General features: G+C 43.1%; 1 protein-coding gene across 3 annotated transcripts in view; it reads right to left on the bottom strand.

Annotated features, from left to right (window-relative positions):
• Window positions 1-306: 306 nt before the first annotated feature.
• LOC128694615 (enoyl-CoA delta isomerase 2-like) overlaps window positions 307-25,680 on the bottom strand; it is a 223,433-nt gene continuing 198,059 nt past the window's right edge. For all 3 annotated transcript variants that reach the window (XM_070088394.1, XM_070088385.1, XM_070088389.1), the window contains exons 8-9: window positions 19,531-19,701; window positions 307-757 (exon numbers count right to left, since the gene is read on the bottom strand). In XM_070088394.1, the coding sequence (XP_069944495.1) occupies window positions 665-757; window positions 19,531-19,701 (264 nt within the window). In that variant the 3' untranslated portion in view covers window positions 307-664. The remainder of the gene's footprint in view (window positions 758-19,530; window positions 19,702-25,680) is intronic.

Genomic DNA, 25,680 nt, shown 5'->3' with positions numbered 1-25,680 from the left:
AATAGTTAAGAATGTGGTCAACTGCAACAGTGGAAGTGGCCTAAAAGTGGACAAAATCACTGATAAATAAATATTGCTGCACAGCAAAATTCGCGAAAGTGTAATTTTTCTAGTTTTCTATCAAATTTTGTATTTTTGTTATTACCTTCAGAAAAAGATTCTCTAACATTTCGTAAGAAAAAATATTTTTTTTTAAATTCTGTGACCCTGAGAACAAGTTTGAGAGAAGGGGTCACAACCCTGAAAGGGTTAAATGTGAATATTGAGCAATATTAATTTTTGGGGTCTGGACAGTGAAAAGGTTAATAAGCAGTAAATTATTTTTTTTAGCTGTGTATGGCATTTCTATTATCCAATAAACAATTTCTTGATAGCAGAAAATGTGACTTAACACAGTTATAAACAAAAAAAGTTTCTGAAATATGGTTTATGCTTAAATATTTTAAGAACTATATTAAGAATTTAATCTTCTAAGTATATTTAAGGTACAATATCTATTAGTATAGCAGTGATAAAAATGGGCCACATACAAAATAATTGACTCAGAAATTGTACTCCTTATCCTCACCTGAATGGACTTCATTACTGTATTAAAAATATTTATTTTATGATATGCAAAATGACAATATTTCTTAATATCTAAAAATTATTACAAGTAATTTTTCTATTTCTTGCGGTTAAAGAAATTCACAATAGCATTAATGCAATCTTCTGAAGTCCAACGCTCAACCAGGCGGTCACATTCAGCATCATTCACCTGGAAAAAATGCGAATGATATTGGAGACAATTAATTGTTAATCAGCTGAAAAATCCAGAAAAACCTAGTTATAAAAATTATGAATATGAAGATTAAAACAAAAAGAATAAAGGATTTCTTCATAAATTCACAAATTTTAATCTGTCTTGTTTACAAATTTGATGCTTTATGTCCTCTTGAAACTTTTCCTTCCTTGAAAGGATGGTATAAAATTTTTTTTTTTTTTTTTTTGCCATTTTTTAAACTGGCCTGAAGCTTTTTTAGGCAATTGCATGTAAAGCTATCACCACTTGCACTGAGAAGTGCAAGACAGATACATTGAAGATAACCCCTCAGGGAAGGTTCCTTGATGCTGGTGACACACACTTGATGTAAGGAATTGTACCTGTTTTTACCTTCCTTGGTTCAAATCTGAATACTTCCCATTTCCCCAGGCACTGTATGACCCTCCTGTGTTGAGGTACTCCCCCATAAATGTAATCTAATATTTTCTGACAGATTATTATTACATTCAAGAAGAGCACTAAACCCATAGGGGTCATACAACACCTGGGGTAATGGAAGGCACTGGGTTCAGTCCAAGGAAGGGGGGACACAGGTCCAATTCCTAAGATCAAGAGTACCTTACTGGCATCAAGGAACCTCCCTTGCGAGAATGATGGCAACAAAGAAATTAAAAAAAAAAAAATACTGAGCCATTAAACAACTTGAATGATACCAACCTGTTGACTCTACCTCCATTATATATACTTTGAACTAATAATATCATACCAATGCATTTTACTCAAGGCCCAGACTCATGAACCTTCACATTTGTCAAAAATTATCACAGGTAACAAATATCATATGCCTCATCACATAACCCTGAAAAACTACACATACCCAACTTTACTAAGGAGGCAGAAAAGCCTCAGCTGTTTTAAACCAGAATTTACAGACTAAGTGCTGTTATCTTACCTCAGCTCATTTCAAACCAGGATGGGTCATAAAGTGTTGCAAGGATTAAAGTACTTATTGGCAAAGTGTGATGCAGTTCAGATGGGCTTGTGAGGTCTCTAGGGAGACCTAATTATATGGTCACACCTGCCTTAGCAAATGTCGGGTAGTCACGCCCACGTCTGAGGTCTTTTGTTCTTAACAGCGTCAGACCTCGGCGTCAGGTCGTAACAAGTGGTACATACACCATTGGGGAGGGGGTACTTTGACTACGATATAAGCCCAGGGAACAGCGGGGCAAAGAGGTTGTTGGTGACAGGTCCGTCGAGCGAGAGCTCTGGACAGCCGCGTGTGTAGTGGACCACGCATTTGGGAATCTCGGGTCAGCTGGTCGGTGAATTAAGAGTGAGTACTAGTCCGTGTTACTGATAACATCTACCCTTCCCCCTGGTAATAAGTCTCATAGGTCAATTGTTATATTGTGTAAATTTCCATCAGGATATGTTGTATTCTAGCCCTTTTATGTTATTAAGTAAACTATAGCCATACAAAAAAAAAAAAAAAAAAAAAAATTCCCTGGGCTTATATTGTAGTCAAAGTACCCCCTCCCCAATGGTGTATGTACCACGTGTTACAACCTGATGCCGAGGTCTGACGCTGTTAAGAACAAAAGACCTCAGACGTGGGCGTGACTACCCGACATTTGCTAAGGCAGGTGTGACCATATAATTAGGTCTCCCTAGAGACCTCACAAGCCCATCTGAACTGCATCACAAAAGGGAAGTAGTGTGAGGGGTGATCTTGTGAGCAAACAGGAAAGTCAATGGTTGCACAAGCCAGTTTTGGTTAGCCATAGTGTGTTAACCCTTTCAGGGTCCGTCCCGTAGATCTACGGCTTTACGTTCAGGGTCCAAACCGTAGATCTACACCATGAGCTCAGCTCACTCTGATAAACTGTGAGTGGTAAATTTGGGCCTAGATATGAGAGAATACATCTATGTGGTATGTGTGCACCACATAAAACAAATCCTGTAGCACACTGTGTATAATGAGAGAAAAAACTGAGACTGTGATTTTCGATTAAAACAGCGAATTTGCAGTGTTTTTCGTATGTTTTTTATAGTTGTATTTACGATTTCTTGGTCTCAATTGGTAGAATGGAAGACATATTACAGAAATAGAGATGATTTTGATTGGTTTTAGCACTGGAAATGGCTTGAAACTGAGCTCAAAGTAGCAGAAATGGTAAATTTTTGTCGATGTTCAAGAGTAAACAAACAACCTCACACATCTAATACACCCCAGTTGGTGGGTTTAATATACATTCACAAATGTGGTGATGATATTTATACAATTACTACAATATTGCATAACAGTAAATCTTCTATTTTTTGGTGTGAATAAAAATTAATTATTTGAGTAAAATATCAAAATGGAATTTATTTGTAAAGCCTCAAAATGTAACTAATGAACAAAGGAAATGTTAGTTTAGTGCCAGGAATACTTACATTGTTTATTCTGGACCCTATTTTGAAATTGGAATATTTTGAACTTTGTGTTAACCCTTTCAGGGTCCATCCCGTAGATCTACGGCTTCACGTTGAGTGTCCAAACCGTAGTACGCCAAAATTCTAGCGCTGTCAAATTTAGCACGAAAGCGCTCATAGGCCTACATGTGAGAGAACGGGTCTGTGTGGTGGGTGTGCGCCATAAACAAAAAATCTAGGCGCCCGCATAGCATTGTGGGAACGCCGGCTCAGTTATCCTTGTTCACCATGCCTCGTCGCAAGTCAGCTCTCACTCCCCGGAAAATTGGGACTCTCCTCTTCCTATCTGATAGTTCTGACGCTGATGGAAGTGGAAATGAAGACGAATTCTATAGCTTTGATCAGTTAGTGACCGAAAGGAATGACCAGGATATCGATAATAGTGCAGAAAACCCTGACGATCCTCAACCTTCTACCTCTGGTGTGGGCACTCGTGACTCACGGTCGGTTGTGCCTCAACGCAAGAGAAAACTAATATTTTTGCGTGGCCAGGCCTCTGACTTAAGTAATGATGATGATAGTGACGTGGATTGTGATTTTATTGCGCTTGACGATCATTCGAGTAGTGATAGTGAAAAATCATATTCACCAGTGAAGCGTCGGTATGTTAGCCGCCGCATGCGCTCGGGTAGTGTACCCTATGCTGTCCTCAGGGGACGGAGTACATTCCGGAGTACATCCCGTGGCCCTACACCAGTTTTAGATAGTGATAGTGAGGATGATGTGGCTACACTTGGCATGGATAGACCACAGGCATCAGTGGATGGTGGTAGTGGTGATGGTAGTGGCACTGCCATGCGTGACTCACCAGCCCAGGCTGGGACCCACGCTGCTGACTCGTCAGTTCAAGGACAAAGCGGAGCATCAGCCACCAGCCCACCACAACCACAACCACCCTATGATGTCCAGTATCCACCAGCAAACCGTATGTGGGATTGGCAGCAAAATCCCAATTTTGTTCCCAAGCCTCACCACTTTGATGACTCTCAAAGTGGAATTCTACCTACTTGTCCCCTTGGAACCATGGCCAATGAACTGGAATTCTTTGAATTATTCTTTGACCAGCCATTGATGGAAACTATTGTCAGGGAAAGTAATAAGTATTTTGAGTACACCATGGCAAATACGATCATATCACCACAGTCAAGACTACACAGGTGGAAAGAGACGACTGTTGCAGAAATGTATTTGCTTTTTGCAACAATAATGCTTATGCCTCATGTCTATAAGCATAATATAAAAGCATACTGGTCCACAGATCGGCTAATTTCTACCCTGGTCTTCAGTGAAATCATCCCAGTGAACAGGTTTATCTTACTCTTACGTATGTTGCACTTCTCTGACAAAACCAGGCCTGACAGAAGTGACAGGTTATACAAGATTAGAAATGTTTTCATGTATCTCAAACAAAAGTTCAGCATATACAGTGGACCCCCGATTAACGATATTTTTTCATTCCAGAAGTATGTTCAGGTGCCAGTACTGACCGAATTTGTTCCCATAAGGAATATTGTGAAGTAGATTAGTCCATTTCAGACCCCCAAACATACACGTACAAACGCACTTATATAAATACACTTACATAATTGGTCACATTAGGAGGTGATCGTTAAGCGGGGGTCCACTGTACTTTTATCCATTCAAGAATGTTGTAACTGACGAGTCTTTGATTTTGTTCAAAGGTAGACTGTCATTCAAGCAGTATATACCGAGCAAGAGGAAACGCTTTGGTATAAAACTGTTTGTACTCTGTGACTGTGGCAGTGGCCTGGTGTTGGATATTGTTGTATACACGGGAAGTAAAACATTGAAAGATACCAAGATGTTATTGGGTATCTCTGGTGACGTAGTGAGAAACATGATGGCACCTTATCTTGGTAAGGGGCATACATTATATACCGATAACTGGTACACAAGCCCATTACTCAGTGATTTCATGCGAGTGAACAAGATAGATGTGTGTGGCACAGTGCGTTTTAATCGTAAACATATGCCCAGGCTCAACACAGGTGCTCGTGGTGATGATGTGCAGGTGTTTACTGCCAATGACATCATGGCATTACGGTGGCATGACAAACGACATGTCACATTGTTGACAACCAATCACCGTAATAAAATGAAAGACAGTGGCAAAGTTGATCGAGTGACTAATGAACGTATTCGCAAACCAGTGACAGTGATTGATTATACACAAAACATGCGCTTGGTTGACAAATGTGACATGCAGATTGGTTTTGTTGACTGTGTTCCTAAGAGTTACAAGTGGTACATGAAACTTTTCTTCCATCTCATGGACATTTCAATGCTCAATGGATATAATATGTACCAAATAAAAACTGGCAACAGACCACCGTATGGTGAATTTTGTTTGTCTGTTGTCAGACAACTCATAATGAAGTACCAGGTAAGAACACCTGCTATACAACAAGGTCCTCGAATTACTCAGGATATACCCAAGCGTTTGAGGAGGGAAGGTGATCATTTCATAATACACCTTCCTTCAACTCAGAAGAAATTTGCTCAGAAGAGATGCATCGTCTGTGCACAAACAAAACGACAGCAACAAAGACGCAAAGACACTCGGTTTATGTGTGAGGAATGTAAGGTGCCTCTGTACATGGTGCCTTGTTTCAAGGAGTTCCACAAGCTCCAGCAGTTCTAAAACCATGTCCAGTGATTGTAAATATGTAAATATATGATAGAACATTAGTATTATACAAGATTTGTGCATGTTTATTGTAATAAACAACAATGGTAAACAATAATATGATAATAACTTTAGTGTGGTTATTGTGTTCAATACAGTGAGTTTATATATATACATTATATACAGTATTGGGGCGTACTGTTAGTAGGAAAAGAAAAAAATTGGAAAAGAAAAGAAAAAACTATAAAAACCGCTAAATAATGTAATGCACGTATGTGGAATTCGTCGATGTTGCCGCCACCACATCATTTTGGACAAACTTCTTGGCACTGTATCTCGGTAAGTACTGATCAGAATTTTTTGTTTTTTGTCTTATTACCTTCACAAAAATATACTCTTTAACCCTTTGACTGTTTCAGGCCCTTCTCTGAAACTGTCATTCTATGTCGCTCAATTTTTGACAAAAAAAAAAATTATTTTTCTTATGAAATGATAGAGAATCTTTTCCCGATGGTAATGACACCAAAAGTTCGAAATTTGGTCGAAAACTCGTGGAATTATGCTCCCGCGAAGTTAGCGGTCTCAGCGACATATGCGTATCGGCGATTTCGCCGACTTTGAGCCCTATTTTCAGCCAATTCCATTGTTCCAGTTGACCAAACTCATAGCTATTTCTTTAGAACTCCATTTTACCTATCAGCTGAGTACAAGAAACCTCCCATTTACTAATTTGGACTACCCAATATGGTGGTCAGAAATTGGCAATTTGGCCAATTTCACGCAAACTAAAAAAGATGCCAATTTCAAAATAGGGTCCAGAATAAACAAGGTAGACATTCATGGCACTAAAATAACATATGCTCTGTTCATTAGTCACATCTCTAGGCCCCTCCTATATTATTATTGCTTTCTATTTTGATTTTTTATTCATACAAAAAAATACAAAATTTACTGTTATGCAGACGACTGCATTATTGTAAAAATGGTATAAATAATATCAGTGCACTAGTGAAAGAATATTAGACTCCCCAGCTGACGTGTATTGGACGTGTGGTGTGATTTATTTACTCTTGAACATTGGTAAAAATCGAACATTTCCGCTACTTTGAGCTCAGTTTCAAGGTCGTTTTCATCGTCAAAGTAATGAAAATCATCTCTATTTCTGTAATATGCTTTCCATTTTATCACCTAAGACCATGAAAACGCGAATACAACAATAAATACTATACGAAAATACACCTCAAAGTCGGCGTTTTATTCCAAAAAAATGATCAGTTCTTTTTTTCTCATTACACAATGTGTGCTGCAGGATTTTTTTTATGTGGTGCACACTGACCACACAGACCCATTCTCTCACATGTGGGCCTACCAGCTTTCTCCCGCTTGATTTGAAGCCGCTAGAATTATTGAGTATATATACGTCAGAAACATTGGCTCGGAAGACGTATTTATACGTCGAAAACAGTCAGAGGGTTAAAATGCATGATTTAAAACGATAGTTATAATGGCTGTTGGTAAATGGTTTTGGTTGTCTTGATGTACTTTCCCTATTAAATTTAATCTAAATAGCCAGAATGTATTTAATTAGATCTTAAACAGGCTCACACCGACCCCCCCCACCCCACCCCCAAGCTGGAAGGGGTCGCTTCGCTTACCCGTAACTCAAAGGGGCCCCGCCAATCTGAATACCCTAGGGCCAGGAGACTTCTTAATCTGGCCGTGTGTGTGTGTGTGTGTGTGTGTGTGTGTGTGTGTGTGTGTGTGTGTGTGTGTGTGTGTGTGTGTGTGTGTGTGTGTGTGTGTGTGTGTGTGTGTGTGTGTGTGTGTGTGTGTGTGTGTGTGTGTGTGTGTGTGTGTGTGTGTGTGTGTGTGTGTGTGTGTGTGTGTGTGTGCGCGCATGTGTGTGTGTGTGTGTGTGTGTGTGTGTGTGTGTGTGTGTGTGTGTACGTACTCACCTAATTCACCTAATTGTGGTTGCAGGGGTCAAGACTCGCCTCCTGGCCCCGCCTCTTCACTGATCGCTACTAGGTCCTCTCTCTCTCTGCTTCCTGAGCTGTATCATACCTTTTCTTAAAACTATGTATGGTTCCTGCCTCCACTATTTCACTTGCTAGGCTATTCCACTTCCTGACAACTCTATGACTGAAGAAATACTTCCTAACGTCCCTGTGACTCGTCTGAGTCTTCAGCTTCCAGTTGTGACCCCTTGTTCCTGTGTCCCCTCTCTGGAACATCCTATCTCTGTCCACCTTGTCTATTCCCCGCAGTATCTTGTATGTCGTTATCATGTCTCCCCTGACCCTTCTGTTCTCCAGTGTCGTCAGTCCGATTTCCCTTAACCTTTCCTCGTACGACATTCCCTTGAGCTCTGGGACTAGCCTTGTTGCAAACCTTTGTACTTTCTCTAACTTCTTGACATGCTTGACCAGGTGTGGGTTCCAGACTGGTGCTGCATACTCCAGTATGGGCCTAACATACACAGTGTACAGTGTCTTGAACGATTCCTTATTAAGGTATCAGAACGCTATTCTCAGGTTTGCCAGGCGCCCGTATGCTGCAGCAGTTATTTGATTGATGTGTGCCTCCGGTGATGTGCTCGGTGTTATGATCACCCCAAGGTCTTTCTCCCTGAGTGAGGTCTGTAGTCTTTGTCCACCTAGCCTATATTCTGTCTGCGGTCTTCTTTGCCCCTCCCCAATCTTCATGACTTTGCATTTGGCTGGGTTGAATTCGAGAAGCCAGTTACTGGACCACATGTCCAGCCTGTCCAGGTCTCTTTGCAGTCCTGCCTCATCCTCGTCCGATTTAATTCTTCTCGTCAACTTCACATCATCTGCGAACAGGGACACTTCAGAGTCTATTCCTTCCATCATGTCGTTCACATATATCAAAAATAGCACTGGTCCTAGAACTGACCCGTGGGACCCCGCTCGTAACAGGCGCCCACTGTGATACCTCTTCATGTACCATGACTCGTTACTGCCTCCCTGTCAGGTATTCCCTGATCCACTGCAGTGCCCTCCCTTTTACATGCACCTGATCCTCCAGCTTCTGCACTAATCTCTTGTGGGGAACTGTGTCAAAGGCCTTCCTGCAGTCTAGGAAAACGCAATCGACCCACCCCTCTCTCTCGTGTCTTACTTCTGTTACCTTGTCATAAAACTCCAGGAGGTTTGTGATACAAGATTTGCCTTCCATGAACCCATGCTGGTTTTCATTTATAATCTTGTTCCTTTCCAGGTGTTCGACCACTCTCCTCCTGATAATCTTCTCCATGACTTTGCACACAATACATGTCAGAGACACAAGTCTGTAGTTTAGCGCCTCGTTTCTGTTTCCTTTCTTAAATATGGGGACTACATTAGCTGTCTTCCATTTCTCAGGTAGTTGCCCAGTTTCAAGGGATGTGTTGAAGATTGTGGTTAGAGGCACTCACAGCATCTCTGCTCCTTCTCTAAGGACCCATGGGGAGATGTTGTCCGGTCCCATCGCCTTTGAGGTGTCAAGGTCACTTAGGAGCTTCTTCACCTCCTCCTCAGTTGTTCATATGTCATCCAACACTTGTTGGTATATTCCCTCTTGATGTTCCCTTCTGTGCTGTCTTCCCACAGCCCTTCCTGTCTCTACTGTAAAAACTTCCTTAAATCTCCTGTTCAGCTCCTCACATACCTCCTGATCATTTCTTGTGAGTTCTCCACCTTCTGTCCTCAATCTGATCACCTGGTCTTTGACTGTTGTCTTCCTCCTGATGTGGCTATACAACAGTTTCGGGTCAGTCTTGATTCTCGATGCTATGTCATTTTCATACTGTCGCTGGGCCTCCCTCCTTACCTGTGCATACTCATTCCTGGCTCTGCGACTGATCTCCCTATTTTCGTGTGTTCTCTGCCTTCTGTACTTTTTCCATTATCTATTGCACTTTGTTTTTTGCCTCCTTACACCGTTGGGTAAACCAGGGGCTCGTTCTGGTCTTCCCGTTGTTACTGTTGCCCTTGGGAATAAACCTTTCCACTGCCTCCTTGCATTTTGCTTCCTCACGCGATTTCACTCTTCACTGATGATAGTATACACTTCACATTATATACACTTCACTTTATATGTATAATGGCGCACAACTTGTCGTGACGTCACTTCTTCAGGCCTACCGCTGCCTATGTGGCAACAGCGCCTAAGACCCCCAACGGTTTGCGCTTTGAAATATTATGATTTCAGCTTTCCTCTCACTTTCTTTAACTAATAACTTTAATTATCACTCGTAGTATTGTTCACTGACGTTCCACTACCACTGATTACTGCTAGCTGTTATTGTTATTGTGTGTGTGTGTGTGTGTGTGTGTGTGTGTGTGTGTGTGTGTGTGTGTGTGTACTCACCTATTTGTGGTTGCAGGGGTCGAGTCACAGCTCCTGGCCCCGCCTCTTCGCTGATTGCTACTAGGTCCTCTCTCTCCCTGCCCCATGAGCTCTATCATACCTCGCCTTAAAACTATGTATGGTTCCTGCCTCCACCACATCACTTTCTAGGCTATTCCATGGCCTGACTACTCTATGACTGAAGAAATACTTCCTAACATCCCTTTGATTCATCTGAGTCTTCAACTTCCAATTGTGACCTCTTGTGTCTGTGTCCCATCTCTGGAACATCCCGTCTTTGTCCACCTCGTCTATTCCGCGCAGTATTTTATATGTCGTTATCATGTCTCCCCTGACCCTCCTGGCCTCCAGTGTCGTCAGGCCGATTTCCCTCAACCTTTCTTCATAGGACAATCCCCGTAGCTCTGGGACTAGTCTTGTTGCAAACCTTTGCACTTTCTCTAATTTCTTGACGTGCTTGACTAGGTGTGGATTCCAAACTGGTGCTGCATACTCCAGTATGGGCCTGACGTAGATGGTATACAGAGTCTTAAACGAATCCTTACTGAGGTATCGGAACGCTATCCGTAGGTTTGCCAGGCGCCCGTATGCTGCAGCAGTTATCTGATTGATGTGCGCCTCAGGAGATATGCTCGGTGTTATACTCACCCCCAGATCTTTTTCCTTGAGTGAGGTTTGCAGTCTTTGGCCATCTAAACTATATTGTGTCTGCGGTCTTCTTTGCCCTTCCCCAATCTTCATGACTTTGCATTTGGCAGGGTTAAATTCAAGGAGCCAGTTGCTGGACCAGGCTTGTAGCCTGTCTAGGTCTCTTTGTAGTCCTGCCTGATCCTCGTCCGATTCGATTCTTCTCATTAACTTCACATCATCTGCAAACAAGGACACTTCTGAGTCTATCCCTTCCGTTATGTCGTTCACGTATACCAAGAACAGCACAGGTCCTAGGACTGACCCCTGTAGAACCCCGCTTGTCACAGGCGCCAACTCTGACACCTCGTCTCGTATCATGACTCGTTGTTGCCTCCCTGTCAGATATTCTCTGATCCATTGCAGTGCCTTTCCTGTTATGTGTGCCTGATCCTCTAGCTTTTGCAGTAACCTCTTGTGAGGAACTGTGTCGAAGGCCTTCTTGCAGTCCAAAAATACGCAGTCGATCCACCCCTCTCTCTCTTGTCTTACTTCTGTCACCTTGTCATAAAACTCTAGTAGGTTTGTGACACAGGATTTTCCTTCCCTGAAACCGTGCTGGTTGTCAATTATACACTTGTTTCTTTCCAGGTGCCCCACCACTCTCCTCCTGATGATCTTCTCCATGACCTTGCATACTATACACGTTAGTGATACAGGTCTGTAGTTAAGTGCCTCATGTCTGTCTCCCTTTTTAAAAATTGGGACTACATTTGCCATTTTCCATACCTCAGGGAGTTGCCCAGTTTCAAATGATGTGTTGAAGATCTTTGTTAATGGCTCACACAATATCTCTGCTCCCTCTTTAAGGACCCATGGAGAGATGTTGTCTGGTCCCACCGCCTTTGAGGTGTCAAGTTCGCATAGCAGCTTCTTCACCTCCTCCTTGGTTATATGTACCTCATCCAGCACTTGCTGGTGTGCCCCCCTGTTCTGATTTCTTGGAGTCCTACTGGTTTTCACTGTAAATACCTCTTTAAATCTTGTGTTGAGCTCCTGACATACCTCTCGGTCGTTTCTTGTGAATTCCCCATCAAACTTCCTCAGTCTGATTACCTGGTCCTTGACTGTTGTTTTCCTCCTGATGTGGCTGTACAACAGCTTCGGGTCAGTCTTTACTTTTGATGCTATGTCATTTTCATATTGTCTCTGAGCCTCCCTTCTTATCTGTGCATATTCGTTTCTGGCTCTTCGGCTGATTTCTTTATTTTCCTGAGTTCTCTGTCTTCTGTACCTTTTCCATTCTCTAGTACACCTAGTTTTTGCCTCCCTACACCTTTGGGTGAACCAAGGACTCGTTCTGTTCTTCCCATTATTTCTGTTTCCCTTGGGAACAAACCTCTCCTCTGCCTCCTTGCATTTTGTTGCTACATAGTCCATCATTTCTTGTACTGGTTTTCCTGTCAGTTCCCTCTCCCACTGAATGTCTTGAAGGAAGTTCCTCATGCCTGAGTAGTTCCCCCTTTTGTAGTTTGGTTTTTCCCAGCCTATTCCTGCTACTCTCTCCACTTGGAGCTCAACTATGTAGTCGAAGCACAGAACCACATGATCACTAGCTCCCAGGGGCCTTTCATACATGATACCCTCGATGTCCGAACTACTCATGGTGAATACAAGGTCCAACCTTGCTGGTTCATCCTCTCCTCTCTCTCTGGTAGTGTCTCTAACATGTTGATGCATGAGGTTCTCCAGTACCACATCCATCATCTTGGCTCTCCATGTTTCGGGACCCCCATGGGGCTCCAGGTTTTCCCAGTCAATCGCCTTGTGATTGAAATCACCCATAACTAGTAACTTTGCTCCCCCCCATGTGTGCTCTCCTGGCCACCTCGGCTAGTGTGTCGATCATTGCTCTGTTGCTCTCATCGTATTCTTCTCTTGGCCTCCTGCAGTTCTGTGGTGGGTTGTACATTACTGCAATTATCACCTTATGTCCCTCAGACTGGATTGTTCCTACTAAGTAGTCCCTTTCGCCCATGCCATCCATTCCTTCCATTTTCTCAAAACCCCACTGGTTTTTAATGAGCAGTGCAACTCCTCCTCCCCCTCTCCTCCTTCTGTCTTTCCTGAGGATTTGATATCCGGATGGAAAGATTGAATCTGTTATTATTCTGGTGAGTTTTGTTTCTGTGAGTGCTATTATGTCTGGGGATGTCTCTTTGATTCTTTCGTGCCACTCCTCATACTTGTTTGTTATTCCATCTGCATTTGTATACCACACCTTCAACTTCTTTTCTAAGACTGTGGTCTGGGAAGTATATTGGGGTTGGGGAAGTGGGAGACCTGGTTAGGAACTATGGGTTGTTGCTGTGGGAGTGAAGTTTGTAATGTAGTGGGTGGGGGCATTGGATGTGGCATGGGTGTTTTGATTTAGAGTGTTTGGTTGCACTGGGGTTGACCTGGTTGGGAGGCTTCTATAGGAAGTTGTGAGGGAGGCTGTATTTGATCTTCTTCCTGGGTCTGGGATCTCCTGTCTGTCTTCTCCATCCCCTCTCTTTCCTCCTTTCGCCTTTGTACCATCTCTCTCAGTTTCTTCCTTTCTTCTTGTGTTCTGTCGCGGTCGGGATACACCTTCCTGTATGCCGTCATGTCCCTTAATCGCGTGCGTGCGTGCGTGCGTGTGTGTGTGTGTGTGTGTGTGTGTGTGTGTGTGTGTGTGTGTGTGTGTGTGTGTGTGTGTGTGTGTGTGTGTGTGTGTGTGTGTGTGTGTGTGTGTGTGTGTGTGTGTGTGTGTGTGTGTGTGTGTGTGTGTGTGTGTACTCACCTAGTTGTACTCACCTAGTTGAGGTTGCGGGGGTCGAGTCCGAGCTCCTGGCCCCGCCTCTTCACTGATCGCTACTAGGTCACTCTCCCTGAGCCGTGAGCTTTATCATACCTCTGCTTAAAGCTATGTATGGATCCTGCCTCCACTACATCGCTTCCCAAACTATTCCACTTACTGACTACTCTGTGGCTGAAGAAATACTTCCTAGCATCCCTGTGATTTATCTGTGTCTTCAGCTTCCAACTGTGTCCCCTTGTTACTGTGTCCAATCTCTGGAACATCCTGTCTTTGTCCACCTTGTCAATTCCTCTCAGTATTTTGTATGTCGTTATCATGTCCCCCCTATCTCTCCTGTCCTCCAGTGTCGTCAGGTTGATTTCCCTTAACCTCTCCTCGTAGGACATACCTCTTAGCTCTGGGACTAGTCTTGTTGCAAACCTTTGCACTTTCTCTAGTTTCTTTACGTGCTTGGCTAGGTGTGGGTTCCAAACTGGTGCCGCATACTCCAATGTGGGCCTAACGTACACGGTGTACAGGGTCCTGAATGATTCCTTATTAAGATGTCGGAATGCTGTTCTGAGGTTTGCTAGGCGCCCATATGCTGCAGCAGTTATTTGGTTGATGTGCGCTTCAGGAGATGTGCCTGGTGTTATACTCACCCCAAGATCTTTTTCCTTGAGTGAGGTTTGTAGTCTCTGGCCCCCTAGACTGTACTCCGTCTGCGGTCTTCTTTGCCCTTCCCCAATCTTCATGACTTTGCACTTGGTGGGATTGAACTCCAGGAGCCAATTGCTGGACCAGGTCTGCAGCCTGTCCAGATCCCTTTGTAGTTCTGCCTGGTCTTTGATCGAGTGAATTCTTCTCATCAACTTCACGTCATCTGCAAACAGGGACACCTCAGAGTCTATTCCTTCCGTCATGTCGTTCACAAATACCAGAAACAGCACTGGTCCTAGGACTGACCCCTGTGGGACCCCGCTGTTCACAGGTGCCCACTCTGACACCTCGCCACGTACCATGACTCGCTGCTGTCTTCCTGACAAGTATTCCCTGATCCATTGTAGTGCCTTCCCTGTTATCCCTGCTTGGTCCTCCAGTTTTTGCACCAATCTCTTGTGTGGAACTGTGTCAAACGCCTTCTTGCAGTCCAAGAAAATGCAATCCACCCACCCCTCTCTCTCTTGTCTTACTGCTGTCACCATGTCATAGAACTCCAGTAGGTTTGTGACACAGGATTTCCCGTCCCTGAAACCATGTTGGCTGCTCTTGATGAGATTGTTCCTTTCTAGGTGTTCCACCACTCTTCTCCTGATAATCTTCTCCATGATTTTGCATACTATACATGTCAGTGACACTGGTCTGTAGTTTAATGTTTCATGTCTGTCTCCTTTTTTAAAGATTGGGACTACATTTGCTGTCTTCCATGCCTCAGGCAATCTCCCTGTTTCGATAGATGTATTGAATATTGTTGTTAGGGGTACACATAGCGCCTCTGCTCCCTCTCTCAATACCCATGGGGAGATGTTATCTGGCCCCATTGCCTTTGAGGTATCTAGCTCACTCAGAAGCCTCTTCACTTCTTCCTCGGTTGTGTGCACTGTGTCCAGCACATGTTGGTGTGCCCCACCTCTCCGTCTTTCTGGAGCCCCTTCTGTCTCCTCTGTGAACACTTCTTTGAATCTCTTGTTGAGTTCCTCACATACTTCACGGTCATTTCTTGTTGTCTCTCCTCCTTCCTTCCTTAGCCTGATTACCTGGTCCTTGACTGTTGTTTTCCTCCTGATGTGGCTGTACAACAGTTTCGGGTCAGATTTGGCTTTCGCTGCTATGTCATTTTCATATTGTCTTTGGGCCTCCCTTCTTATCTGTGCATATTCATTTCTGGCTCTACGACTGCTCTCCTTATTCTCCTGGGTCTTTTGCCTTCTATATTTCTTCCATTCCCTAGCACACTTGGTTTTTGCCTCCCTGCACCTTTGGGTAAACCATGAGCTCATCCTGGCTTTTTCATTATTCCTGTTACCCTTGGGTACAAACCTCTCCTCAGCCTCCTTGCATTTTGTTGCTACATATTCCATCATCTCATTAACTGGCTTCCCTGCCAGTTCTCTGTCCCACTGAACCCCGTTCAGGAAGTTCCTCATTCCTGTGTAGTCCCCTTTCTTGTAGTTTGGCTTCATTCGTCCTGGCCTTCCTGCTTCTCCCTCCACTTGTAGCTCTACTGTGTATTCGAAGCTTAAAACCACATGGTCACTGGCCCCAAGGGGTCTTTCATATGTGATGTCCTCGATATCTGCACTACTCAAGGTGAATACTAAGTCCAGCCTTGCTGGTTCATCCTCTCCTCTCTCTCTTGTAGTGTCCCTTACATGTTGGCACATGAAGTTTTCCAGTACCACCTCCATCATCTTAGCCCTCCACGTATCTTGGCCCCCATGTGGGTCCAAGTTCTCCCAATCGATCTCCTTGTGGTTAAAGTCACCCATGATCAGGAGCATTGCCCTGCATGCATGAGCTCTTCTGGCCACTCTAGCCAGTGTGTCAACCATCGCTCTATTGCTCTCGTCGTACTCTTGCCTTGGCCTCCTGCTGTTCTGTGGTGGGTTATACATCACTGCTATTACTACATCACTGCTATTACCACCTTGGGACCTCCAGAGTGAAGCGTTCCCGCTATGTAATCACTTTCTTCTCCGCTGTCTCCTCTCTCCAGGTCATCAAAATTCCAGCGATTTTTGATCAGCAATGCCACTCCTCCACCCCCCCCTGTTCCCTCTGTCTTTCCTCAGGATTTGGTATCCCGTTGGAAAGATGGCATCTGTTATCATGACTGTAAGCTTGGTTTCTGTGAGAGCTATGATGTCCGGTGATGCTTCTTTGACTCTTTCATGCCACTCCTCCCACTTATTTGTTATTCCATCAGTGTTTGTGTACCATACCTTCAGTTTCCTTTCCAACACTGTGGTTTGGTGGGCCTGTGAGGGTGGGAGACCTGGTGGCATACTGTGGGATTCTATAGCTTGGTGTTGGGTGGAGGCTGTGGGTATGGATTGTAGTGTGTGTTGGGATGGTGTGATAGGTTGTATGGTTCTGAGAATAGTTGTGTGTGTGCTTGCCCTTGCTGTTCTGTTCTGCTCTGACTGACCTCTGCTGGTTCCATCCTTGTCTCTTTTCCTAGCTCCTTTCGCTTTTTTGTCCTCTCCCTCAGCTGCTGTCGTTCTGATTTTGTTCTGTCTCCTGTTCCGCACTGTTTCCGTACTGAGAATCAGCTTGATTGGTCGGTTTCTCCCCTTCGAGTACCCCCCTATTCTCTTAAAATTTACAATCTCGTCCATCTCTTCACCTATTTCCGTGATGATTTTCTCAATCTCCTTTCTTTCTTCCTGCTGCCTTTCAGTGTGTGTCCTTTCCTCTCTCTCCTGAAGCCCATGGATAAACACTGATTTTGCCCTTTCCTCCTCCCATTGCCTCACCCTCTGTGACTCTGGATCCTGCCTGTATGTGGTCAGTTTCTCCCTTGATTTTTCCAGTGGCTCTTGATAGCATGGTTGTGCCTCAGCATTCGACCTATCACCCTCTCCATCTGCAACCAGCTGTTCTTCCCTTTCACTCCTTGGTCCTCCTTGGCAGGCTGATATGACCTTAGCATAATTCGTAATTCCTTCCTTCCTGTTCGGCCTCGCAGCTTCATATGCTGTGTCTTCTCTGGTCACTGCCCCTGTAACTCGCTTCAGCCTATTTATCTCAACTTCTAGGACCCTTATCTTGGCTACAGCAGTTTCGACTTGTGCCTCCCAATTCTTTGTCTCCTTCTCGAACCTCTTTTCCAATTTCACAGAGAGCTCTTTCTCCATTTTTTCAGAAAGCTCTCCTAATTTTCTCTTCCACTCTTGTTCCATCCTTTTCCACTGCTCCTCCATCCACTCCTCCCTACCAGAACCATTCTCATCTGATCCTTGGTTCCTGCGAGTCCCCACCATATTTTTTTTTCTTTTTTTTTGTGAGAGAAGAGAGAAAGGAAAGGTAGAAGGAGAGATAGAGGGGAAGAGTGAGAAGGGAAAGGGGGAGAGAGCGTGTGAGAGGGGTCAAGAGAGAGAAGGGAAGGGAAGGAGAGGGGGAGAGTGAGGAGGGAGAGAGTGAGAGAGAGAGAGAGAGAGAGAGAGAGAGAGAGAGAGAGAGAGAGAGAAGGAGAGAAGGAGAGAGAAGTGAGAGAGAGAGAGGAGAGAGAGAATGGGGAAGGGAGAGAGGGGGAGGGAGCAGAAGGGAGGGGAAGAGAGAGAAGGGAAGAGAGAGAGAGAGAGAGAGAGAGAGAGCGAGAGAGAGAGGGAGAGAGAGAGAGAGGGGGAGAGAGAGTGAAGAAGGGAGGAGAGGGGAGGTAGAAGAGGGGTAGGGAAGAAGAGAAGAGAGAGAGAAGAGAGAGAGAGAGAGAGAGAGAGAGAGAGAGAGAGAGAGAGAGAGAGAGAGAGAGAAGGGAAGGTAGTAGAGAGGGAGATAGTGAGAAGGAAAAAGGGGAAGAGAGAGAGAGAGAGAGGGGGAGAGAGAAGGGAAGGGTAGGAGAGGGGGAGAGGGTTAGAAGGAAAATGGGGGAAGAGAGAGAGCGAGAGAGAGAGAGAGAGAGAGAGAGAGAGAGGAAGGGAGGGAGAGAGAGAGAGAGTCAGAGAGAGAGGGGAGAGAGAGGAAGGGAAGGGTGAGAGGGGAGAGGAGGGGAAGGGAAAATGAGAGAGAGAGGAGAGAGAGAGAGAGAGAGAGAGAGAGAGAGAGAGAGAGAGAGAGAGAGAGAGAGAGTGAGAGAGAGAGAGAGAGAGAGAGAGAGGGAGAGGGAGGGAGAGAGAGGAGAGGAGAGAGGGGAGAGAGAGAGGGAGGGAGAGAGAGAGGAGAGAGAGAGAGAAGGCAGAGGGGGAGAGAGGGGGGAGATGGGGGAAAGAGGGGGGAGATGGAAGAGCAAGAGGGGAGAGAGGCTAGGGGAGAGGGAGGGGAGGAGGGAGAGAGATGAGGGAAAGGGAGGGGAGAGATGTTAGAGGGGGAGAGATGTTAGAGGGGGGGAGGTGTTAGAGGTAAGTGATGTTAGAGGGGAGAGATGGGAGAGGGAAGAGAGAGAGATAGGTAGAGAGAGAGATATAGGTAAAGAGTGAGAAAGGTAGAGATAGGTCTCTACCTAGGATGTGTGTGTGTGTGTGTGTGTGTGTGTGTGTGTGTGTGTGTGTGTGTGTGAGGGGGGATTTGTGGACCTCTAGAACAAGTTTCAGATTGGGGGTCTGGACCCTGAAAGGGTTAAATATGGATACTAAGAGCAATATTAATTTCATACATCTGACCAGTCAAAGTGTTAAACATCCATGTTGAGCCTTGGTTCCGACAATTTATCTGTTTTATCCATCATCTACTTTATAGGATTCTGTTTTATCAAATGTTTACTTGGCATACTCGACCGGTTTGTCCCACTATAATTCTTGCATTCTCTTGTCCCCTTTTTCCTCATACACAAGAGCTATGCATGCTCTCTTCCAATCCTTTGCTGCCTTCCCTTCTATCATGCATATATTGAACAGCCCCATTAACCACTCCAATACAATATGGCTATGTGCTTTAAGCATCTCTGTCTTTATCCCATCAGGCTCCTCCTCCCTGCTCCCATGTATGAAGTTAACTGCATTCCTTCAACACTAACATTCAAAAACTCACCAAAATGTCCTCTCCACAGACTTTAATTTAGAAAGCTCTTTATAAATCTGGGAAAAATAAACCTGAACCTGACTGGCTACAAAAAAAAACAGATCTACAGCTAAGTACTCTTCTACTGGCAAAAGTGTCAAAACTTGCCTTATGAAGAATATCCTTCTCCATGTCTCGTGTCAGTGCTTTAGAGTAGACAAGGGACTTGACTGGCAACTTTGCATGTGCTTGTAGTTTGGGCCAAATTTTCTGCTGGAAACTATTTGCAGGAATCACTTCTGCCACCAAACCCACATCACAGGCCTGCTGTGCTGTAATCTGTAGGATTTTAATAATAATTATACATGTGCATCAATATAAAAGGCACTATAGTACTCTTTAAAAAATATATAATGGTTCATAATATTTTTATATTATATTATTAACACATCGGCCATTTCCCACCAAGGCAGAGTGGCCTAAAAAAGAAAAACTTTCATCATTCACTCCATCACTGTCTTGCCAGAGGTGTTCTTACACTACAGTTAAAAACTGCAACATTATCACCCCTCCTTCAGAATGCCAGCACTGTACCTCCCATCACCAGGACTCAAGTCTGGCCTGCTGGTTTCCCTGAATCCCTTCATAAATGTTACCTTGCTCACACTCCAACAGCACGTCAAGTATAAAAAACCATTTGTCTCCATTCGCTCCTATCTAACATGCTCACGCATGCTTGCTGGAAGTCTAAGCTCCTCACACCTCCTCTACCCCCTCCATCCAACCTTTCCTAGGCCGACACCTACCCCTCCTTCCCTCCACTAAAGATTTATACACTCTCGAAGTCATTCTATTTCGTTCCACCCTTTCTACATGTCTGAACCACCTCAACAATCCCTCCTCAGCCCTTTGGATAATAATTTTGGTAATCCCACACCTCCTAATTTCCAAACTACAGATTCTCTGCATTATAATCACACCACATATTGCCCTCAGACATGACATCTCCACTGCCTCCAGCTTTCTCCTTGTTGCAACATTCACAACCCATGCCTTACACCTATAAAAGAGCGTTGGTATAAGTATACTCTCATATATTTCCCTCTTTGCTTCTATGGATAATGTTCTTTGTCTACACAGACTCCTCAGTGCACCACTCACCTTTTACCCCTCATCAATTCTATGATTCCCTCATCTTTCATAGACCCATCTGCTGACATGTGCACTCCTAAATATCTGAATAGATTTACCTCCTCCATACTCTCACCCTCCAATCTGATATCTAATCTTTAATGACCTAAGTTTTTGTTATCCCCATCACCTTATTCTCTCCTATATTCACTTTTATTACCCCTCTTTTTACATACAGTACGGCCCCACTTTACGGCGTTTCACTTTACGACGTTCCGCTGATAAGAGACATTTCAAATTATGACCAAAACTCGCATATGGCTCCCCACCTGACTTTCTAATATGGTCACCGCGCCCCACCCAGTTTGTTTACATTCTCCGTAGCTCCGTAAGCACCACGTTTCTCCATTATGTCTGGAAACTCCAAAATTTCAAATGTTTTTAAAAGTTATTTTATATATACAGTGGACCTTCAGTTATTGGCCGTAATCCATTCCAGAAGGTCAGCTGAAAACAGAAATGGCCAAAAACCGAAATAATATTTCCCATACGAAATAATGGAAATACAATTAATCCATTTCAGACAAAAATATTCACAAAAAAAAAATTAACAATTACATAAAAATTATATACCTTTATTGAAGACTAATGCTGGCTTATGGAAGATAGGAAGGAGGAAAGAGGGAGGGCTTAGTGTTTGGATGGGGAATCCCCCCTCCATAAGGACTTCAGGTACCAAGTCCTTATCCAGGGTTACTTTTCTTCTTGGTCTTTTAATGCCACTAGGACCAGCTACACTTCCTGCATGCCTGATACATTCCCTGCATGCCTGCTACACTTCCTGCATGCTTGCTACACTTCCTGCATGTCTGCTACACTTCCTGTATGCCTGCTACATTCCCTGCATGCCTGCTACACTCCCTGCATGCCTGCTAGACTTCCTGCATGCCTGCTACACTTCCTGCATGCCTGCTACACTTCCTGCATGCCTGCTACACTCCCTGTATGCCTGCTACACTCCCTGCATGCCTGCTACACTTCCTGCATGCCTGCTACACTTCCTGTATGCCTGCTACACTTCCTGCATGCCTGCTACACTTCCTGCATGCCTGATACACTCCCTGCATGCCTGCTACTCTTCCTGCATGTTTGCTACACTTCCTGCATACCTGCTACACTTCCTGTATGCCTGCTACACTCCCTGCATGCCTCCTACACTTCCTGCATGTCTGCTACATTTCCTGCATGTCTGCTACACTTCCAGCATGTCTGCTACACTTCCAGCATGCCTGCTACATTTCCTGCATGTCTGCTACACTTCCTGCATGTCTGCTACACTCTCTGCATGCCTGTTACACTTCCTGTATGCCTGCTACACTTTCTGCATGTCTGCTACACTTACTGCATGTCTGCTACACTTCCTGCATGTCTGCTACACTTCCTGCATGCCTGCTACACTCTCTGCATGCCTGTTATACTTCCTGCATGTCTGCTAATCTCTCAGCATGCCTCCTACACTCCCTGCATGCTTGCTACACTTACTGCATGTCTGCTACATTTTCTGCATGCCTGCTACACTTTCTGGATGCCTGCTACACTTCCTGCATGTCTCCTACACTCCCAGCATCCCTGGTACACTCCCTGCATGTCTGTTACACTCCCATGCATACATGCTTTCTTTACCACAGGAACTTTCTTTGGAGCCATGGTTACTTATTTTGCAGTTGCACTGTAAAAATAACACAAACTACAATGGGAAATAAGTGAAATGTTTGGATGTATGAGCAGAAGCTTCCACAGCCACCAAGAGACACAGTCAAACTGACGTGCAAGTGGCCCCAGCTGGCAGACGCGTCCCAAACGGCCGATCGCCGAATTAACAGCCAATAACCAGGCGCCAAAAAACCAGCTGACCACCAAGTTGGCCGATAACAGAAGCGGCTGATAACCGGAGGTCCACTGTACTCTGATCATTATACTTATGAATACCTGTACTTAAATAAACTTACACACTGTGCTGGTGCGCAGGTACACATTAAAATCAGTAAGAGTGTTTTATGTCTCGAGATGCCATATTAGTAATGATAATAATACTCAATAATAATCACCAAGTCTCATTAAATGTTGTATATTACGTTAATATGCACATTTTCATTAATCCATCTATGATATTTTTTTCAAAATTATATAATAAACACAATGCATAACATATAAATATGATAAATACATCCCACAGTAGAATAAATTACTGTAACATAAATATGAGATGTGGTAGCCAGACAACTTGTATGAGTGACAGCAAGAATAAAGTTTTCTCTAGTCCAACATAAGAAAAAAATGCGTTACTGGGAGTAACTGTAGAAAGTTATTCATTTCGTTGGCCTTCACTCAGAGCGTCATTTCTTCTCAAAATGGTGCTACATGAGAATGGGAGTGTTCCTCTTTATTTATTCTATCATATCAATGTAGAGAAAACTTGTACACAAACCAGACGTGTTTCCCTGGTTTGTTTACAAAGCTCGCGAATGCCCGGTTTGTTTACATAACTCTGCGCCTGTCCTCTCTCACATACCCATTCTCTCTCTCTATCATTTACTGTATTTGTTTTATCTTGCTTACACACCTCTGACCCTACATTAAGACTACAAATATTTTAAGTTACGTAATGAGTGAACTGCATATGCATTTTATTGCTCGGGACGCTTATATGTCATAGAATATTATGAGTGGGTGGGGTGGCCTGGTATGGTAGCCTGGCTGGCTACCATATATACCACTCTTGATTTCTTACAATAAATACTACTCATCTAACCCTAGATTAAAACTACAAATATTTTAAGGTAAGTAATGAGTGTACTATATGTGTATTTTACTTTTTTATTATTTTTTAACCCTTAACCCTTTCAGGGTCCAAGGCCAAAATCTGAAGTGGTGCCCCAGTGTCCAATTAAAAAAAAAAAAAAAAAAAAAAAAAAAAAAAACTTACAGAATTAAAGATAATATTTTTGTGAAGGTAATAAAACAAAACAAAAAATTCTAATCAGTACTTACCGAGATACAGTGGCGGGAAGTTGACCCAAAATTACTGGGTGGTGGCAACATCAGTGACTTCTGCAAAATCCCATTTTTTTTTTTACGTTTTTTATACTTTTTCTTTTCTTTTCTAATTTTTTTCTTTTTCTAATAACATTTGTGGCCTGTGAGACCAGTATAATGGATATTGTATAAGTGTACACTCATTGTATTCAATACAATAACTGCACTAATTTATCATTATATTGCTTACAAAACTTGTTTACAAGTTTATTGTAAACAAATTGATGAAAATATTAGTGCAGTTATTGTGTTGAATACAATGGTACCATATGGTACAATGGTGCCATAGGGTGCAATGGTACCATATGGTACAATGGCACCACCATATGATACAATGGTACCATATGGCACAATATGGTACAATGGCACATGATACAATGGTACCATATGGTACAATGGTACCATATGGTACAATGGTACCATATGGTGCAATGGTACCTTATGGTACCATATGGTGTAATGGTACCATATGATGCAATGATACCATATGGTTCATTGTACCGTATGGTACTATATGGTACTGTTGTATTCAACACAATAAACACACTAATATTTCCATTATTATTTTGTTTACAATAGTTGTTTACAACAAAAATATGCATAAATGTTGTATATTAGTAATGTTCTATTATATATTTACAAGTGTACAGGAACTTGACGTGTTCCTTGAGGTGGGTGACAAAGCACTTTCTCTTGGAAACTGCCGAGTCAGTAGCTAGCTTGCGTCGCCACTCACTCAGTCTTGGCTGGTGTCTCATGCCACCAACATGTATTGACCATATGGTACAAGGTATCATATGTTACAGGGTACCATATGGTACATTGTACTATATGGTATAGGGTACCATGCAGTACAGGATAATATATGATGCAGGGTACCATATGGTACAGGGTACCATACAGTAAAGGACACCACATGGTACAGATACAGGGATAACTATGGAAATAAGTCACCCTGACTCTTTTGGGTTATCCTAGGATTTTATACGTATGCTGCTATGTATGATAATCTATGTAATTGTATTTCTGTATGCCTGAATAAACTTATTCAAGTGCATGTGGCATCATAAGTAAGTTTATTTAGTTATACACAAATAAAGTTATATAGAATATCATACAGGTCCTCCATCACAAATCCGGCATCACTGGGACCTATAGTGTGCCGGATTACAGAGTGGTTAGGTTAAAATACACTTTATAAAATTAACCAACTTGACCTACACAGCTCATTGAACATCGGCAAAAATCGAACATTTCTGCAACTTTGAGCTCAATTTCAAGGTACTTTTCGTCATGAAAGCAATCAAAATCAAGTTTATTTCTGTAATATATCTTCCATTCTATCAAATGAGTCCAAAAAAATGAGAATACAACCATAAAAACCATACGAAAATATACTGCAAAAGGCGGCTAATGGATGAGAAGTGAACTCCCTTATTTATCATCCGTCTTTTTTATTTTTGTTGTACATTAAGAAGCATCTTTCCATCATACATTGCCCAAGTTTCAATGAGATAGCCCAACAAACAACCGAGAAAAAAAAATATTTACCAAAAATCATATATGGCAAGCCCAAGCCAGGTACTGGAAATAAGTCACTTTGTCTGACTTCTCTGGGTTATCCTAGGTTCTCTATACATACACTGCTATGTACGATAATCTATGTAACTGTATTTGTGTATACCTGAATAAACTTATTTACTTCTAGTCTGTCAACTGAGTACAAGAAACTGCCCATTCACTTATTTCAGCAACCCAATAAAGTGGTCAGGAATTGGCAATCTGGCCAATTTCACACAAATTTCAACAGATGCCAATTTCAAAATAGGCTCCAGAATAAACAATGCAGACATTCCTGGTACTAAAATAACATTTTCTCTGTTAATTAGTCACGGCTACAGGCCCCTCTTATATTACTCTTGGTTTTTCATTTGGAATTTTTATTCACAAAAAAATAGAAGATTTACTGTTATGCAAACTGCTGTATTATTGTAATAACTGTATAAATAATGTCAACCCAGACTATGCATTGGAATTTGGACTGGCAGGCGGACAGGTATTGGATGGTGACATCATTTGTTTACTCTTGAG

The sequence above is a fragment of the Cherax quadricarinatus genome, chromosome 2, assembly GCF_038502225.1.
Source record: "Cherax quadricarinatus isolate ZL_2023a chromosome 2, ASM3850222v1, whole genome shotgun sequence".
Lineage (NCBI taxonomy): Eukaryota > Metazoa > Arthropoda > Malacostraca > Decapoda > Parastacidae > Cherax > Cherax quadricarinatus.
The sequence above is the reverse complement of the archived record's forward strand: the minus strand, read 5'-3'. Positions and strand labels throughout refer to the sequence as shown.